General features: G+C 33.4%; 1 protein-coding gene across 1 annotated transcript in view; it reads left to right on the plus strand.

The window, feature by feature from the left end:
• LOC136025412 (cytoplasmic dynein 2 intermediate chain 2-like) overlaps positions 1–20,715 on the plus strand; it is a 94,434-nt gene that overhangs the window by 72,079 nt on the left and 1,640 nt on the right. Inside the window, exons 7-9 of the mRNA XM_065701430.1 lie at positions 235–375; positions 8,366–8,507; positions 18,547–18,749. Of these exons, the coding sequence (XP_065557502.1) occupies positions 235–375; positions 8,366–8,507; positions 18,547–18,749 (486 nt within the window). The remainder of the gene's footprint in view (positions 1–234; positions 376–8,365; positions 8,508–18,546; positions 18,750–20,715) is intronic.

Consider the following 20,715-nt stretch of genomic DNA (forward strand, 5'->3'; position numbering starts at 1 on the left):
GACACCAAATAAACTATTACTAGGGTGGTCTGAAAACTTTTTAACAAAGATGCGGGATTAGAATATGTGATTCTATTGAATCAGATGTCACACGATTACACTTAACACATTACAAAATTAATTCACAAGCAGAGACCAATGAAATTAGATAATTTATTTTGAATAAAGAACCATAGGAAAGTAATCTCTCTTTTTCTTTTTGGTATAAATTAATTTAAATATTTTATCTTACAGAACAATTTTTACTTGGTTAGACATATCAGCAGTTAAATATACGGCAACTGCCAAAAATATTACAATTCCCGTTGCCGCAACCAGTAGCTTACGAGAAGATGAGGCATTAGTTGGATTGGAGACTGGGCATGTATATCTTTGGTAAGCTAATAAGGATTATTGCTCTTAATCGGAAATAAATTAGCAATTACATATATGTTATTTGTCGATTAATGGAAAGATATATTTATATTATTTAGATGCCTCTCAGAATAGGAAACGTTTGAAATTTCTATCAGACTCTTTTTTTCTCAATATACTCAAAATCTACATTTATACTTTTTACTTTCGTTCAAAGTGTCTGACCTATCCCCCCTGTTTGGATTGATTTGTCTGGCTTAAGCCAGGCAAGCTAAAACAGTCTCAAAAACTTCTTGCGGTCTTAAAGAAAAACTAAATTAATCTATAAACAGTGTTTCAGCTTCGAATACACTGCTACTAATCCCACTACTAGTAAAAAGCCACTGCAGCTCCAAGCTGCTTAAAGTAAACACAGAAACACACACTCCTCCTCAATTCATATCTATTCAAAGCCCTTATACACTGTCATGAAGTTCTCGTATTCCTTTAATCTTTACTTACGACATCCTTCTGCACCAATTGAGGACAATCTGCTTTTCGTTTAGCCCTAGACAGTTGGCCAAAAAAGACACTCCTTGGTAATCAACTACCTTTCAGCCGCAGAAAGTTTTCTGGAAACTTCAACTTTTCCCTTATTGTAGGTCTAGAAATGAAGATAGAACCACACTTATTTTACAGCCTTTTGTTTGACATACGGTCAGTTAGTCGGGTACTCAAGACCATCTGTTGGCAATTTATCTGTAAAAGACCTAATAAATCTTCCTCCGCTTTTGGAGTGCCAATGCTTGAGAACCAAATTTGACTGCTGTCATCACTATAGCTTCCAGTATTCTAATTTTAATTCGCAGAATAATAATCCTATTCGTCCAAAATTTTTACAGCTGCGAGGGAACACCCTGGGCCTTGGCTATTCTACTTTTAATATATTCACTACACCTACCGTCTCCATTGATAAGTGTCTTTCCAAAAAAGTAGTAAGCCAGTCTTTTTGAGCATTTTCTCGTTCATGGCGAGATGGCGTGTTTTTCAATTTAGTTCACGACAGTATATTGAAAGGCCATCTTTTTATCATCTGGGGTAACACCGTGATTCGTCTCAGATGCAGTGACCAAATACTTGCATATACACTTTTCTTCTTTGCTAGAAAAGATCTGCTAATTGCACTCTAAACACTTCTCAGCTTTTCTGACTGCCATATCGATTCCCCCTTCAGGCTGGTCTTTACAACGATTTATACCATACTTTGTCTTTTTCAGACAATCCTGAAAACGTTAAAATTTTTCAGAATCTAATTGAATAGACCATAAGAATTTTCTAATTGTAAAATTTGCCGCAGTCTCTCTGATAGACAGTCTCTTTTATAGATGTGCCCTGACCACCTCTTTAAGATTATATAGTTGTAGGACAGTGCTCCTTAACCATCTTTTGGTTGTACTTTCTGACCATTCTAGAAAAATATAGTCATTAGCTAGAAAATAAAACAATCTTCTACTGTTATCAATGCAAGATTCAACCGGAAACCGTCTGGCTCAACCCGAAAAAAATAATGTCTGTATCAACCCATCAAAATCCAAAAAAGAAAGTCATCTGGACCAAGAGTTTCAAAGATAAGCTGGGTAGTGTCGCTTATCTTCTTTCTATAATGACAAGAGAATGTAGGGAAACAACCAAAAAAGAAATTCAGGTATGCTTAGGGCTTAACAGAGAGATTTTCAAAGTAACAAAAACATGCTTTTGCAATTCAAATTTTAAAATGTTCAATCAACCAACCGAAGAATTCTTCCTTGTAATATCGAGTTTAGATGGCACTCAGTAAATTTTGTAAAACTTTTATCAATAGGTGTCCGAGTAATTGAGTTTCCTCTTCAAACCACGTTCAGTTCAATCCTGAACTTCCGTACTAAAAATCAAATTATCGCAAATTAGCACATAAATATAGTGAAGTGCTGACCAATTTGTTGATCTTTTAAAAGTGTGCGATATTGGAGTTAAATTACTTTTCAGAAACTTTAGTAGTTGATCTGTGTTATTTAATTACTGTATTACATTTCAGTCTAAAAAAACTACATTAACTGCCTCTTCTTCAATAAATTATTGGATCATAGTTTCTTCCTTCAAAGCGATTCTAGTCCTGTTCTAAATAAAAACACAGGAAAGGCTTTTTATTTTTCCTTTGCTAGAATTAAACAGGACCTGTGTTAGAACTTGACCTAATTGTTTATATTGAGTACGTGTCCACAGGGAGTCTTCCATTAACGTCCTGGCCCTATTGGAGACAAGGGTCAAATGTTTAGCTAAATTGGTTTTCACTGGGCTTGGGGAGAAACTCGAGAGTCAAAGAGATCCACGCTTAATGGTAGTGAGACTGCGCCTACGATTTGAGAATTAACTGGAGCCTATCCAGTACAAATGAACCGAAGACAGTAGAAAATAACAAAGTAAGTAAACGTGAAGACTGTTAGGTCCATGATTTTGGTCAACTCCATTCTTGTAGATTAAATGATCGACTCCCAAAAATATTGAACCTTGTCTCGGGTAGTTTTTAAATGCCTGAGTGTAGTTGACCATCCTTCTTTTTGTTTGGCCCATTAAACGTGATAATCCATTAAAAGGAAATAAAAATGTAATAGAAAGAATGCACAGAAATAATATTTAATTATTCATTTATTTCAGTTATTAAATTCTAATGGCAGGACTTGCGTAATAAAATGTTTAAATAATTTACCATGGAGTAATTTAGTAAAATTATTTGGATTCGTGAAAAATGAAAGAATCTGTAAATTTAATAGTATGTTAATTAATCAGTTGATGCGTATTTTAGCTACAACAATATTTATTCCAAAACAAAGTAAGTCGGATAAGATTTTTGGGAAAGAGTCTTAAATTATATCTGCCAGTAAAATTCAATAATCAACAAATTCAAATGATTAATGAACATGGAATCTTGGATCAATTGAGAGAGAAACGAACCCATCCAGCAGTTTTAAACAAAGTAAAATTCTAATATAAATGAAAAGTGATTGTAAATATTTTAGTATAATTTCGTGTTATAAATTCTTCAAAATTGATAGGTCAAATGATTTTTAAGAATCTTTTGCTTCAGAAACTTGATAATGATGTAAATTCGTAACCTTTTTGTATTTGCAAATAGTTTTTTCCGTTTGTAAATCTAACCGACCAGCAAGGGGATTTGTCAATAATAAAGCATGGAGATATTCAGAATTATATTAATAAAATAAAAATATTAATAAAAAATTAATATATTATAAAATAAAATAAAATAAAATTATATATTAATAAAAATAAAAATTCTGCCGCTCCCATCATTTAAGCCTATCAAATATTTTGCGTAATTAAGCTGATTTGAATAATTTTATTAACAAATGGACAAAAACAATAAAAATATTATAGTTTCCAAAACTGGAGGATACTTACTGTTACGAGAGTACTTACTAATCCATATAATCATTTAAATACTATTAAAAACAACTCCAAATTTAAGGTATACTAATATAGCGCAAGTAATCTCTAACTTACATATTGAGTATTATGGGGGGGGGTATTTAATGTGGAAGATCAGTACTACGGGGTATATTTTATGGATATATATTCCCGGGGTTAGATAATATCCAATATCAAACAGTTCGTGGTAACGAACTGTAGTAAGGAGCGACCCGGCTCAATAGTAACCAAAACTCAAAAAAATTGAATTTTGATATCAATAGCTACATCAAAAGAATCGCATTTTAATGCTGATTTTGAATATATAAGTTTCATCAAGTTTAGTCTTACCCAACAAAAGTTACGAGCCTGAGAAAATTTGCTTTATTTCGGAAAGTAGGGGGAAACACCCCCTAAAAGTCGTAGGATCTTAACGAAAATGACACCATCAGTTTCAGCGTATCAGAGAACCCTACTGTAGAAGTTTCAAGCTCCTATCTACAAAAACGTGGAATTTTGTATTTTTTGCCAGAAGACAAATCACGGGTGCGTGTTTATTTGTTTGTTTTTTTGTTTGTTTTTTGTTTTTTTTCCCCAGGGGTCATCGTATCGACCAAGTAATCCTAGAATGTCGCAAGAGGGCTCATTCTAACGGAAATGGAAAGTTCTAGTGCCCTTTTTAAGTGACCAAAAAAATTGGAGGGCATCTAGGCCCCCTCCCACGCTCATTTTTTTCCCAAAGTCAACGGATCAAAATTTTGAGATAGCCATTTTGTTCAGCATAGTCAAAAACCATAATAACTATGTCTTTGGGGATGACTTACTCCCCCACAATCACTGGGGGAGGGGCTGCAAGTTACAAACTTTGAACAGTGTTTACATTTAATAATGGTTATTGGGAAGTGCACAGACGTTTTCAGGGGGATTTTATTTTGTTTGGGGGTGGGGCTAACGAGAGGGGGCTATGGTGGAGGATCTTTCCTTGGAGGAATCTGTCACGGGGGAAGAAAAATTCAATGAAAAGGGCGCAGGATTCTCTTGCATTACTATAAGAAAACAATGAAAAATAAACATGAAAATGGTTTTTCAAATGAAAGGAAGAAGTAGCATTGAAACTTAAAACGAACAGAGATTATAACGCATATGAGAGGTTTAAAAATACTTTAGCATAAAGAGCGAGGTATTTAGGAGGAGATAAATACCTTGCTCTTTATGCTAAAGTATTTAGTAATTTCAACTATTTATTTTACGGCCTTTCTGATTCAGGGGTCATTCTTAAAGAATTGGGACAAAACTTACGATTTAGTGTAAAGAGCGAGGTATTAACGAGGGTACAAACCTCCTCGTATACATAATAAAAATATAAGGTTATGAAAGTTTGTTATGTAAGTTAATTCTTAAGTTACGTATATTTTTTACTTATAAAACGTTCGTTAAAAATTAAAAGTTCTAGTTGCCTTTTTAAGTAACCGAAAAATTGGAGGGCAACTAGGCCTCCTTCTCCACCCCTTATTTCTCAAAATCGTCTGATCAAAACTAAGAGAAAGCCATTTAGCCAAAAAAAAGAATTAATATACATATTTCATTTTAATAATTTATGTGCGGAGAGCCAAAACCAAACTTGCATTAATTCAAAAACGTTCAGAAATTAAATAAAAAAAAAACTAATTTTTTTAGCTGAAAGTAAGGAGCGACATTAAAACTTAAAACGAACAGAAATTACTCCGTATATGAAATGGGTTGTCCCCTCTGCAATTCCTCGCTCTTTACGCTAAAGTTCGACTCTTTGCCACAATTCTGCTTTTTAAAACAATTAAAAGCTTTAGCGTAAAGAGCGAGGAATTGCAGAGGGGACAACTCATTTCATATACGGAGTAATTTCTGTTCGTTTTAAGTTTTAATGTCGCTCCTTACTTTCAGCTAAAAAAATTAGTTTTTTTTTTATTTAATTTTTGACAAGAGTCATCTTAATCATCTTATAGGTGAAAGGGTCTTATTATACTACCTTTATCGCATAGATTCCCTACTGAGTATTCCTAGGTCACGAGAATAATACCTAGCATCTGGAAGTATAAGCAAAGGTGATATAAAAAACAATAACTTTATTTGAGTACTTGCATTCAATTTGTCTGGTAAGTGCACTTCGATAGATTGGGTATTCAGACAAGCATAAACTCAGGTGTAGATATATTGCTTCAAAATCCTATTAAAGGTAGAACCTGACTTTCACAAAGTTAAAACCTGACTTTTTCTTATTGAATGCATTTAAATCTATATAAGTCACGATTTAAGTCACAAAAAGTTAGTTGATTTTTAAAGGCTAGTTTGATATCATACTTATTGGCTAATGTATCGAATATTTCAAGACGAATGGTTTTTTTCACTATTTTGCAATCGGATTGAACAAACAACAAATTTCAAAATCATGGATTTTATAGTGGGAATTATAGGGTTGTATGTCACATGAGTTTGTTACTTACGCAGTAGGCTACATAAAGGTAATAACAATTTTGCTATTATTTGTCAAAAACTTTGCTGTGATATTTCATCAAAGGATCCATTTACCAGAAATAATTATAAAATATTTCATTTAAATGATAATATTTGAATAGAAAATTTAGATGAAATTCTATAAGAAATTTAAATGTTAGAGTTATTGATAATGATGAGGATAATTGTTGTAGAATCTAGGTGTCCAGTCAAAGTTTCCGGTGCTGATCAGTTTCATATTCTAGGGGAATCGTAACATAACGATGCATTTACATAACGATGCATGCTTCTGTATGCCAATTGAATCAAATGAAAAAAAAATTATTTTCGAGAAAAATGGGTTTTAGTTTAAATAACGCAGTGGAGCAAAAAGACGAAATAGAAGAAAATATATTAGTTAAAAAAAAATTATGAATATTTCAGCTCCACATCCGGAATCCTTTCTCGGTGAAAAAGGAAAAAAAAACTTTAAAGAAGAAAAAACTTTTTTTTAAAATAAAACCATCTAATAAAAGCGACAAAGTAAACACGCGGGGTAAGAAAAAGAGAAAAAATTAACAAATAAATACAACTCACATTCTAAACAGTTCCAGAATGAACTTCGTAAATTATTACGCTGGGGTTCCCACAGGTGCAAATATTGGCATGCAAGCACAAATATCCGGCAAGATATGCGAGTATTGAAGCTGTGTTCGAAGTTTGGTTAAAATCTATTCGATTTTCCAAAATTTACCTACTAATTTGTAAAAAAAACTTCTTCGATAATTTTGATCAATAAATCTCATCAAATCGAAAGAGTGGGAAAAATATAAATAGCTATTAAAAAATTGATTTCGTCAGTTAGAAACTATAGAATACTATACTCTAGAGCTGATGAAGACCATAAGAATAGATTACTTGTAATGGAAGCGTGGGCTAAAGCCTGATAAAAAGCTAAATAAGAAGCTAATTATTAATTGGGCAATTTAGATGGCTAGGCCTATATATATATATATATATATATATATATATATATATATATATATATATATATATATATATATATATATATATATATATATATATATATATATATATATATATATATATATATATATATATATATATATATATATATATATATATATATATATATATATATATATATATATATATATATATATATATATATATATATATATATATATATATATATATATATATATATATATATATATATATATATTATATATATATTATATATATATATATATATAATAATATATATATATATTATATATATATATATATACATATATATATATATATATATATATATATATATATATATATATATATATATATATATATATATATGTATATATGTATATATGTATATATTTCGTTGCCAAATTTTTAATGTTAAATTTCTCCGAAAAAATCGTATACGTTGGAACCCGTGGTTACGGGAGTATTCAGAGAATTAGCTATGACTAAGAAAAGCAGTTACAAATTTTCAATTCTGATTCATTACCGATAATGGACTTTTTTCAAAATTTTCAGCTGAAAGAGTGAATTATTTTTATTTACCACAACATATAAAAGTTATTGGTTTCCTTAGTTTTTGACTATTTAAAGTCTGTAATTAAAAATCTCTTCTCTTGTCTTTGTAAGTCTCTTTACCAAACAGTAGCACTTCTCAGTTGGACATGAAAGACATGAACAGCCAAAAAGGAGGATCTGTGGACATCGTGGTGTTTTAATAAGCCATCATAAATTTTTGAATAGAATTCATAAAACCAAATAAGCTGTTCACATCAGGTCATCAGATCCCGAGTAACGTAATGAAACTTAGAGATGTCAATATTTGCATATAAAAAAAGATAGTCCTTCCAAGTAAAAATAGGTAGTAAATATATCTCCCAAGATATCTCCATCATATAACTTCTAGTACCCTTTAAACAGTATTATATAATTAGCCTGCGTTTACAACCAAGACTTAAAGGTCTTCCGTGATAAGTTCAGTTTCAAATTAAATTTACCCCAGCTGCATCAGCTCTTTTAGGTGATTTAACACGGTTTGAAAAATTCTGATTTTTAGGAGGTTTGGATCTACTAAATATTCAAAGAAGTGCTTATATAAACACAATGGATCTGTCCTCTATATAAAAGCATCTGCATCGCTAATGTCAATATACAGTTTTGGGATTGACGGCAAGTTGTTTGCCTATCATATTGAAACAGTAAGTATGTAAGTCTCTGCTTTTATATTATTGCATTGTAGGATTTTTTGCATAGTAAGAAACATTTTCCTCTTTGGGGAAAAAAAAGGCTTTGTATTTAAAAGAAATAACATTAAATAGAATTGAAAGTAATATTTTTACTTAATTAAAAATCCCTTTGTATGGACTTTTAAGATAAATCTCAAAAAGCAAAACAACTACAAAAGTGATAACGAGTAGTTAGTGTGTTTCTGTTTATTCAGCTATTTTGATACTTGCCCTCAAATAATATCATAAGCAGTAAGACTTAAACCATGCTTACTTTATATCTGCAAGTGGAAAATGGAATTCAATATCTAAGAATGTAATATGGTGCATTTTGGAATAAAGAATGAAATGTGGTAAAACACATCAAAGAAAGGGATAGCTCCAGCCAATTAAGTGCATCTTTAGCAGCTGACAGAGATTTTAGAGTTATTTTTGGCAAGGAATTGAAATTCCACAATCATACACAACCAGAAACTGTTAAAGGATCTAAGTACAAGAAACTGCTAAAGCATACAATGCTTAGCAGATCACCTACAGTTATGATCAAACTGTGCTAGGGTGTTTTTATGAATATTGATTTAATTTGGAATGTATGTTGCTGCGCTTTCAACCAACGGTGATCAAGAGAAAATGTAGGCTCTCCAAAGATTGGAGACAGTTGTTGCTGGTCAATGCACGAATCTCGATTACCCATCTCAATTGAATAAGCTAAAGCTCTCAACACTCGTGTACAGACGTCGGAGAGATGATGTCTTAATGACTTGTATTTTGAATGCCACCTTCTTCCGCTAAAAGCCCCTTCAACTCAATGAATCCTCAGGAAAAGAGGGCATAGTAATAAGTTACCTCATTAGTTACACAACCATTACTTCTCCAATAGAGTGGTAGGTCATTGGAAGAATCGTCTTGAAAAAACTGTTGATTTATTAAAGATTGCTGTGACAAAAGCTCGTCCACTAGACGATTAGAGATGGAATGGAACGAGTAGTGACGGCCCTCTGCTTCCGAAAGAAGATATATGGGGTATACTATTGGAGAGATATAAAAGGTACACTATTGGAGCTACTAGTCCCTCAGGGTGTTATTACCCACACCTGGGTCTTAAGCAATACTCTAGTGCATGTGTAACAGCATAGTAAACCTTTATGTTACGTACAAGGGTTTTTATCTTCAGAATTTCTTCTGTTGTAACCTAGTAATTTTTTTACTTCAGGATATCTTTGGTTGTTACGTAATAGAGCCTGTTAGAGTCCGCTAGTCAAGATACAAGTGTAGACATTACAGCATAGTTTCCTTGATTCTGTAAAACCCCACGAGGGCCAGGAAAAAGCCTTAAGGGGGGCCCAAGTAGGGGCATGGTCCAAATTGATCATAACCCAACTTTTTTCTGCTTCATACACAAGGCTTTTTGTTGTCTAAAAACAAAAGATTTTCCTCCTAGTCCCAGGAGCAGAAGCGATATACAGTCCAGACGTTTATTTATTTTATATGAGCAAAGGCATGCTATTCTTCTAGCAGGACAAACAAAGTATTTTTCCCGCTATTTCCAGAAACAGGAGCGTCACGTAATCTCTTATCGATTTACTAGGAACAAGGGACTGCTATTATTGTAACGGGACCGGGCAGTTTTCTATTGTTCTCAGGGGGTAGAAAACCGAGGAGTGTACGCGTATTTCTATCAGTCTTATATTATATTTTGAACATACAACAGTTTTCTAAAATGGATGCTTCTTGAAATTTGAAAAAGAAATGGAGTTCTACCTATATGCTTGCGAGTCTCTAAGTATCTACCCTCCTGTCCCCACCAAAATAAGGCAAGATTACACCCATATTTACCTACTATAATTTTCTATATGGAATAACAAGATTAAGCCTAAACCCAATTCCATTATGTACTTCCATCGCTGATAAGTAAATCCACTGTTTCTCATGTCAAAATAAACGATTTTTCTCGTCTGCTATTTCAAAAGCCCTTACTATTAGAATCATATTCTAGCAAAAGGGGTAAAATTACATCTGCCAACCATTTTGGTTAAACCGTACAGCTATTGTAACGCTAATTTAGCGAAAGGCTGCGTTCTTGCCACCTGGTAAATTTGAACACTATAATAGAATTTAATCTAGGCATATAGTTTCGCAATAAAGATGCTTTTTCTGTTCAAACTGATTGACTTTTATTCACACTAAATCTTTTTTTAGAGGGGTGACCTATTTTTTATATTTAAATTCTGACTAGTTCTATTTTAAGTGGTCAACATCTATTTGCTAATTAAGACAAACAAGTTATAATTTGCTAATTAATTACCAAAAGGCTCACTTTTAATAACTGCTTTCATCTGAAAAGTTTTTTCCTAAACAAATTAAATTTTAGCATGAAATGGTTGCATAAATTTAACTAATCTCTGCGTCAAATGAGGTTGCGGGTAATATTTTTCCTTATAGTAAATAAAAAATAGGTAAACAAGGAATATTTTAACTATAATAATTAATTATTATTTGAGTCTCCTCCTCCCTTAGTATTACCAGATGGCAACAAACTAAATGTTTGCCGATTGTATGACCTTTTCCTCTAGTGTGGCCTATTATTAAGCATATTTCTTATAAGAAGTTGGCTCTTTTACATAAAGTAGTCTAAATCTCCCAAAAATTCTAGTTTAGCTAATATTTTGGTATCTTAAAAAAGGAGCTAAGATGGGAAAATAAGACTTTCGGAGATGGGTCTACAGACTAAACTATGTCCTGGGAGAGTATCTTGAAGCACCATGAAAGCTCAAATAATCACCTTTAAAGAAAATAATTGGGAATGAGTTTACTTGGGTCCAAATTGATTGCCGCATTGTGGTCTGGATTTTGAATTATTGCACTAGAATTGAGGTACTTTTAGCCTCACTAAGGTACTTCTAACTCAACATCCATTGGATATTGCATTAATTTAAACAACACTTGAAACCTTGTTCTTTACCATTCTTTGAAAAAGTTCCTTTCATAATTTTCATGTTGATCCTCATGGGGCGTGAAAACTAATTTGAAAGCTAAAAATTCAAGTTGGAGAGGGGGAATGTTTCCAAGATTAATATAGACCGGTTGGGGTGAAATAGAGGTGTATTATATTTACTTGGGGGTACATAATACATGTTGAAAACGAGCTGTATTTTTTTATGTTATTAAAATCAAAATTTTGTTTGTACTTAAGGATAATTCGGACCTGTTCCCCCTCCCTCAAAAAGCAGTGACAGCAGTGTGAAAGCAGTGAGAACATGGCCACTTCTTTGCATCCCCAGGCACATGGTGAAAATACTGGCTCTTGGACTCTGATAAAAAGCTGGGAAAATTCGTGCGCACCACAAGGTCATGATGCTGGGCTCTCTGCCCCCAGCATTCCAGGAGAGAAAGCAATCCCTTCTATGTTTCTCCAGTCTCTTGGTAGTGATGTTGCTAGGATCTTTACACCCTCCAACCATGGTGAGTCTAATAGTAAGTAAAATTACTGACATTCATTGAAATTTCTCCTAAAGCTTATTTATTAGTGGTAAAAAATGTAATTTGTTTTGGTGTGGAAAAATAGCTTGAATGTTAGGGGGTGTATTCAGTAGTGGAGATGGTGGAGATGCTCTGAGATGGTGGAGGTTAGATGGTATTGCCCGTTCTAAGAAATATCTTTATTTTCAGTTTAATAAAGGATTCCTTTTGATAGTTCTGGAGGGGCTTTGAGGGCCCCCTTGCCCACCCCAAAAGAAATACACTTTTCACGGTGCTTAACGGTTAAAGTTTTTCGTTTTTCAACTTAATGTATATTCTTTTCAGGCTAACAAAAACCAATTCACAATGGAAATAGGTTATTATAAGATTCAACTTAAAGATGTTTTGTTGACCAATCCGGCCTTCGATTGGGAGGTTTGAAACCTCGCATTTGATATTTTTTCAAAGATGCCTGACTATGTGACTTACGAAACAGTATTTTAGTAGTGTTTTAGTTTTGAAAGGGGGTCTTGTTCGCTGGCTGTAAGAGAGGTATTTGAGGATTCTAATCCTCTGATTGATATTAATGTACTTTTTAAGTTTAAAATCACGAGTGTTTCAAGGGGATAACAATCGTCACTCTAGGTTCCAGGGTGCACCTGTAATCTCAGCGATTGAGGAGGTTGATTTCGAACCGCGATGGATCAAGCAATTACTAATGGATTTTTTTGGAGCACCACTAATGGACACCGACACCCCCTCCGTATGTTTAAGACTCATAATTTTCAATTTAATTTCAGTTTAATTTTTAGCTTATAATATGCGGTCACCAAGACCAAACACCCACTTTGGATTCATGTATAATAGGCTTTTTGGTCATTACACCTTTAGGTGGTAGTATGTTCTCAAAATGTATGAGGGGTCACTAGGCCCAATCTTAAAATATTTTCAGACTACTCTTGGATTCTTTTCCAGCCTAATTTAAACTCTTTTCCAGGATGAAATCAAAAGTGTTTCAATGGGCTAATAAACTCTTATTATTTTTAGGTTCGCATACCGACACTAATGTGTCAAGGGGGATATTGAGAAAGTATTATCAACACCAGCGTTACTCCGTGATAATCCATGGATGGCCGAAGAGGAAAAAGAACGTGAGGTTATTTTAGTAGATGGTGAGCCCTGTAGTGTACCATCCCCCAACTTTGATTTCACCACTTTCGCTCAACGTCACGCTATTTACGGAAATGTCTGACTCTTTGTCACAGTTCTACGTTTTAAAACAATAAGAACTTTAGTTTAAAGAGTGGGATGTCGAGGAAGGGCAGCCCCTTTCATATACGGAATAACTTCTGTTCGTTTTAAGTTTTAATGTTGTTCCTTACTTTAAGTTGAGAAAATTTGCTTTTTCTTTATTATTTTGTTTCTGAGCATTTTTGAATTAATATATGTTTTGATTTTGGCTCATCGCACATGAATAAGTAAAACGAAATTTACACATTATTTTTTTGGCTAAATGGATTTCTCTTAATTATGATCGGCCGACTTTGATAAAAAAAAAGGGGGAGGAAGCCTAGTTCCCCTCTAATTTTTGGTTACTTAAAAATTCAACTAGAACTTTTTATTTTTTATAAATTAGTAATATGCATAACTTACGAATGAACTTCCGTAACGAACTTTTATGTTTGTTTATTTTTATTACGTATTTGAGGGGGTTCGTCCCCTCGTCAATACCTTGCTCTTTACACTAAAGCATGAATTTTGTTCAATTCCTTTAGAATGACCCATAAATCACAAAGGCTGTGGAATAAATAGTTGAAATTACTAAAAATACTCTAGCGTAATGAGTGAGGTATTGTGGAGGAGATGAACACCCTTATATACGTAATAATATCTGTTTGTTCTAAATTTTAATGCTGCTCCTTACTTCCAGTTGAATTTTTTTTCTTATTTTCTTTTAAATACTGCTAGATAATTATGTGCCCCCTTAAAAAAATTCTCTTCCTTTGTGATAAATTCCTCCAGGGAACGATCCTCCCACGTAACCAAATCACCCCCCCACCCCAAAAAATGCGAAAAAGGGTCCCTGAAAATGTCCCTACACCTCCCAATAACCATTACTATATATAAGCAAAGGTCAAAGTCTGTAGCTTGCAACCCCTCCCCCTGGGGATGTGGGGGGATTATGCCGTCCCTAAACACATAGTTATTGTTAGATTTTCTGACTATGTTGAATAAAATAATTATATCAAAATTTTGATCCGGTGACTTTGGGGAAAGATGAGCGTGGAAGGGGGCCTGGGTGCCCTCCAATTTTTTTCGCTCGAAAAGTGCACTAGAACTTGTAATTTCTCCTATATTGAGCCCTCTTGCGACATTCTAGGACCACTGGGTCAACAAGACCACCCCTAGAAAAAAATTAACACATTATCCTTGATTTGTCCTTTCACAAAAAAACACAAAGTTCCACATTTTCGTAGATAGTAACTTGGAACTTCTACAGTAGAGTTCTCTGATACGCTAAATCTGAATCCGGTGTTATTTTTGTTAAGATTCGATGATTTTTAGGGGGGTTTCCTCCTATTTTCTAAAATAAGGCAAATTTTCTGAGGCTCGCAACTTTTGAAGGGTAGAACTAAACTTGATGAAACTTGTATATTTCAGATCAGCAGAATAATATAGTTCTTTTAATATAACAATTGGTATCAAATTTTCGTTTTTCAGAATCTCGGCTACTATTTAGCTGTGTCACTCCTTACTACAGTTTGTTACCATGAACTGTTTGAAAAGGGGATTATATATTCAGTAAGGGCTCCATGCATTGAATCAGTGAAACAATGTGTATAGCTTCTTTACGAGCCTACCCGTGAATCTAATGCAATTGGACATTTTTTTTCGTAACCCCTACATTACTCACATTTTAAGTGAGGGTAAAAATTACAATAAAGGGAGTACTTGCTAATATTGTCCAATGTGTCTGTCTAGATTCTACAGTGAGTTAAAATCGAAACATAGCTTGAGTGGTAAGCGTCATGGATACCAGTACGTGGAGACGGTTTTGGGTGACAATACATCTTGTAATTTAATAACTTTCAAAATTTCCTCCTGTAGAAGGACAAGGTGGATATAGATCTGGAACCTAAACTCATGGATGTGCACGATTCCTCAAACTCTAATCGTGTTAAAGAAAGTGATGCACTTGCAGTTGTTTTTGGGGAATATGCAAAGAGACTTGAGTCATACCATCCTATTGGTAGAGGTATTTGAGACTTTGGGTGTGGAAAATTGTGTTGGTGCAGCTTACACTTATTGAAACTGCAAATATGTCAATTTCACAGTTGTGTAACGTGAACTATCCAATGACTCTTTCACCGGAGGACGAGTTGGTAATTAAAAATAAAGATATGTATTGGGTGTGTGAGGAGAAATTTGTTCAGGTAGTGAAGAAATGTCAGTCCGCTAACAAAACCAATCAAGCAATCAATTTTGATCGGGGAGAGTAACTTTCGTGGACTGGCATATAAATCTTGTAATTTAAATGTTAAACATTATTATTTTTTAGCGGTTTACATGCACAATTCCAGCTATGATTTGAAATTTGCATTAACAGCGTTGGGGAGTTTGCAGAAAGGTGAAGCTGCATATGGCGCATGAGTAGAAGGGTGTTTTTCATATAACGTCATATCCAGATCATCTCAGAACTTGCTACTCTTAGAGTTCAAATGGAACACATTTGAACATGATACTAATACGTACTTTAATAAAATCAGTTTTCAGGTTCATCCAGTTTTTTCCTCAAATCCCTAAGTCAGTTGATTCAAGTACAAATAAGTGATGATTTGAATAGCCTCCCTTCTTTAAAAAGCACTTTTCATACGATGAAACGCATTATTTATTAACGAGTTAGGGCATATACCCATGTGAGACCTAAAAATCTACCTCGAGGCTACGTGAGAAAAAATTGTAGCCCATAAAAGCTTTTTATGATTCACTCACGATCGTCAATGTACCACTACCAACAATGAATCTTCTAAAAAGGTTTCGGCTAAGGAAGGGTGTAAAATGGGATTATTGTAAAACATAAAACCGGCAAAAGATGCATTGATGTTTTTGGATATTGTCTCTAAAATCGTGGATAAAATGTACGAGGAATTAGGGGTAGGTTTGGGTTATTACTTTCAGCGCCAGATCCTCCACGGTCCTCCATGCGGTCACCGACGGAGATCCATGCGGGGAGGGTAGTTTTTCATGGGGTTTGTTTCTTGGAAACTAACCCGACTGGGCAACGCACTGGTGAAAAGTCAAATGAGGTTTTTCTGGGTATGAACTTCCTGTATCCGTCGGCAATACCTCACTACTCTTTGCTGTGTGGAAATTAAATTGGCTTGACAATCCTTGCGATCTAAGTTTCTTCGACATTGCCACTGTTGAGGAGAACGGATTTTAAGGACTGTTTTCAAAATTGATGTAAAAGTATCAGTGGAACTTCATGAGTCGGTAAAGGATTTTGTTTTCCCGTGCACAAACAGAGAGGTGGCTAGGGATTTATTGAGTTTCTATAATATTTCTTTGGTAGAGAATAGGGGTATGCACTAGACACCTTCAAAACAAAAGCATATTTACAAACGTCATTCAAAACAGAATATTGTTTTACATCACGTTCTTTTACGACGGATGCTGGTCAACAGTTTCAAGGTAACAAACATTCACAGAGCCCTCCAATTTGACCATAAAGTCTTACATGAAGACGTTTATTGACACCCTTGTGAGTAAACGGTAGTAAAGGTAAAAACGATGGTTGAAAAAGAAATTTTTAAACTCATTTTTATTTCAACCTTCGGTAAGACATGCGACAGTATGCACCTTAGGAGGTGCTATGACATTGTTACCAACGCAAAAGAATGTGCCCAAATCATTTCAGATTCGAAACTCAAATCGTTCACGATCATAGACTCCAATACGGTCCTTTGGCATAGGAAAAACAAGAAATGTAGTTTTAATTAAAAACATAGCCACTGGCAGTGGAATATAAAAATTTCTAAGAGAATCATGATAGAATTTTATTACAATGTCTGTAAGCTCCAGTGGCCAGGGGAGGGGCAAGTTCAAAGGTATTATGGGGATATAGATTCACTATTGAAGTTAAAATTAAAAATCTATTAGATGATTTGGAAAATCGTGAGCACATTAGCTCTTGAATGGACTACATCGACTGGAGTAAGTCCGTCTATCCAGAGCTAGTGAAGCGCTAAGCCCCAAATAAGTTATTATTTTTAAAAGCTGAGACGGACAGCAACTTGATATCTAATGGTGTGCTTGCAGGTCCGAAGGTCTTCTGTGTGCAAACGCACAATGAGGGTATCAGTAGTCTGCAAGGGGCTGCCTTCACACTATGTAAATGAAAATTTTGACATGAGTACCTGTGATATTATTCTTTTAATTAAAAATATTTTGTGTTTATTGTAAAAATAAAAGAAAACGTACATTATTCTAAATTGTTGTTGTTGTTCTTGAGCATCGTACTAGGACTCATAGAGAAATTATTTATTTATTAAACAACTACAGTTTAGAGCTATTTGTGGTCCATCTGTTGAAGACGACAATGTGTATCAATTTAGAACACGACTCATATCCTTTCTTTGTGGTCCATCAAGGTCAAGCAAAACAACACTTTTAGCAAATAATATTTCAAAATTGTAATGAAATGGTGTTGAAAACCCAAAAAAGCTAATAGTGCAATAGTGCTTGGCAAGAGTCTTATGATAAAGAAAAGGCTATCGCACCAGACATAAATTCATACTGGGACTTGAATTGTTCAAAATTACTGAACCATGCTATTGGTTGATTACTGATGATTTACCCGAACCATTGAACATTGGACTCAGCAAATGCTGCAATTGTTAACTCTCCGCTCATATCATGAACATATTTCCGTAGCCCTGGTTCTACACAACCTCTTTGATCAGAGGAAATGTTTGAAAACACTTTCTTTGAAGTATACCTACTATAACATTTACAGGGTTGTTGGTGATTCCATTTCTCTGAAAACTCAATATATGAATATATCCCGATGCTTTCAAATATCTACGTTAAGGATGCAGTTAGACAGCAAATAAACACTATTGTTACATTCTATTGGTTCTCAATCAGAATACACCCGAGGATTTGTGTGTAGTCACTCATATTTTTGATGATGAAATTACCGTATATCTTCCAGTCAACAGTAAAAAAGATCATTAGTTGCCATCATGACATGGAAAAAACTAACTACATGAAAATAAACATCTAATTTCCTTTCTCAGTACTTCAAAACTGGCACTTGGGATAGCCACACTCAAACATGGTAGTGACAAAGAATTCATTAATCTCATACCCTAACTTTGTTTAAGTTTAACTGAGGGCTATAAACAACCCTCATCTAGTTTCTTAATTTGCTTTCTTAATTTTTTTATGGACATTAATTTAATCATTAGAATGTATAGTTAATTTAATCTTTCCGAGAATTTTACTAACCTACTAGTTTTTATATACATTTGAATGCTTTAAACATTTCCAGGGAATTGCATCTTGTGTCTTTGCAATAGATGAACCTGTTTCAGTTGCCACGATAACTTTAAGGTCTGAAATTCCGTTTCTTCTTTTTCCTGTTGGCAAGGGCTCTATATTCATTAAAAAAATAAATACTGATGACGAATACACGGTCCCAGTTGAATGTAAAAACTATTCTTTAATAACGTCGATGTCAACATCTGACAACAGGTAAGTTTTTAGAATCATGTTCATTACTTTTTTATTACTTATTTCTTTTATTATTATTTTATTATCTTATTTTTTATTACTTTTTATTGCTTTTTTTATATTTACATAACTATGAGACTATTAAGGTGATACCATCTGAAAGAAAGGCGAAATTCAAACCTCAATTTTCTGTTCTTTCGATGCAGCATCGTAACATTTTTCACATGAAGGTTTTTTTTTAATCCAAGAGTAATTTTTCTGCCCTTTCAGTTCAAAGTACTTTTTTTTAACTTTAAGCGTTTTATAATAGATAAACTTTCTTTCTTGCTACGACTTGTCAAAGTCTTAAATAGTATTCCTACAATTTTCCGTTGATATGAGGTACATATTCATCAGATAAGTAAATAGGGATGACGAAGGTATGATTGAAGTAGAAAGTAAAGAAATGTTTTAATAACATCGCTGTCATTTAGAGTTGAAAGCTGCACTTAAAACGAGAGTTTAGCCTTTAAAACAGTTTCTATAAAAAAAAATACGTTTTGAGACATATACAAAAATGGAATTGAATTTTTGGAGTCATTAATAATTTTTTAGATTATAATCTCTAAACAATTTCTTTATTAATTTTTGGAGTCATAGTACAAATTCACTAAACAAATAAGCCTATTGTTAAATTTTCATTAATTTTATTTCTTATTAACAATAAATATGAGGAACAGTTTCATTTTGTGTCACCAAATTTAGTGTTAATCAGTGAAGAAAATCGTGCAACGTGTTATATGCTTCACCTGATCCAATTCTGTTGGATTTAGTTCTAAGAATACTGGAATTACTTAGACTACCTTTAAAAAGAATAATTTTATATAAGCTAGAACGAAATTTTCTAAAATAAATAACCTTATATTTTTTTTCAAAATTTTTCTTGTTTGGAAAGGGAGAAGGGATTTTTGGGTTTAAATGAATTCTATTTACTTTGAGATCTAATCTTTGGGGATATCTGTATCTTGTTGTCTTTTAACAGACATTTACATGTCACTAACCACTTTTTATTATGTAAATTGGTTCCATATTGAAGCATTCGGTGGAAATAGTTCCAGTGTTAAACATTTATTTATTTTAAAACAGGTTTTCAAACAAAAGCAAAGGGTTTTCAAACAAAAGTCAAACATAAATTCACAAAAATTATTTTGTATTTTAGGGGGCCTCTTCCTCGGATCCTGCTGTATGCTAATGAAAATGGTCACGCCCTTGTATTTTGGCTGGTAAAATTTGATTTTGGCCCAAACAGGCCAAAAATGTTATCGACCAAAAATTCTGAGAAATACTGAAAAGGCTAGTATTTAGAATGCTAGCCTTGGAGACAATGCTAGTGTGAACTATGCTGACCGTCTAAAACATAAAATATAAGGTCAGTCCATAAAAACAAGCCGTTAATAAAGCCCATTTATATAATAAAGCTGACAGCTATAGAGTATAGCATATTTACACTCCATTTATTATGGTTTTGTCTAATGTATTTTTTTATAGGAAAGGCGGGCTACTTAGGCCCCAAAAGTTAATTTAAGCTCATATTTTCATCTGTCTATGAGACGTGATTCATGTATAATTAAAAACAAATTCGGTTGATTTGGATTTCACGTCTAACCTTCCTTCATATGGAAAAATATAATCAATGCATTTATTTTACGAGAAATATTTGTGTTATAAATATGTATAATATATAAGTCTGTTTTTGAAACAGATTCATATTTTTTCAAAAATTAGCACCCTGAATTGTTTCTGGGCGAAACAAAAAAAACGATGTAGGTAGGTTAAGAATAGGTTGATAAGTCAACTTAAAAAAACTGCTCCTGTGGTCACACAGAAACAACTGGGTAATCTTACAGCCTTAAAGTCAGTGAAAAGGAAATCTGAGTGTTTGAATTGGTGAAGTTAAAACATATACAGCCCTTTATACATTAAAATGAGATTTCAATAGAAAATATTT

This window comes from Artemia franciscana, chromosome 3 (genome assembly GCF_032884065.1).
Source record: "Artemia franciscana chromosome 3, ASM3288406v1, whole genome shotgun sequence".
Lineage (NCBI taxonomy): Eukaryota > Metazoa > Arthropoda > Branchiopoda > Anostraca > Artemiidae > Artemia > Artemia franciscana.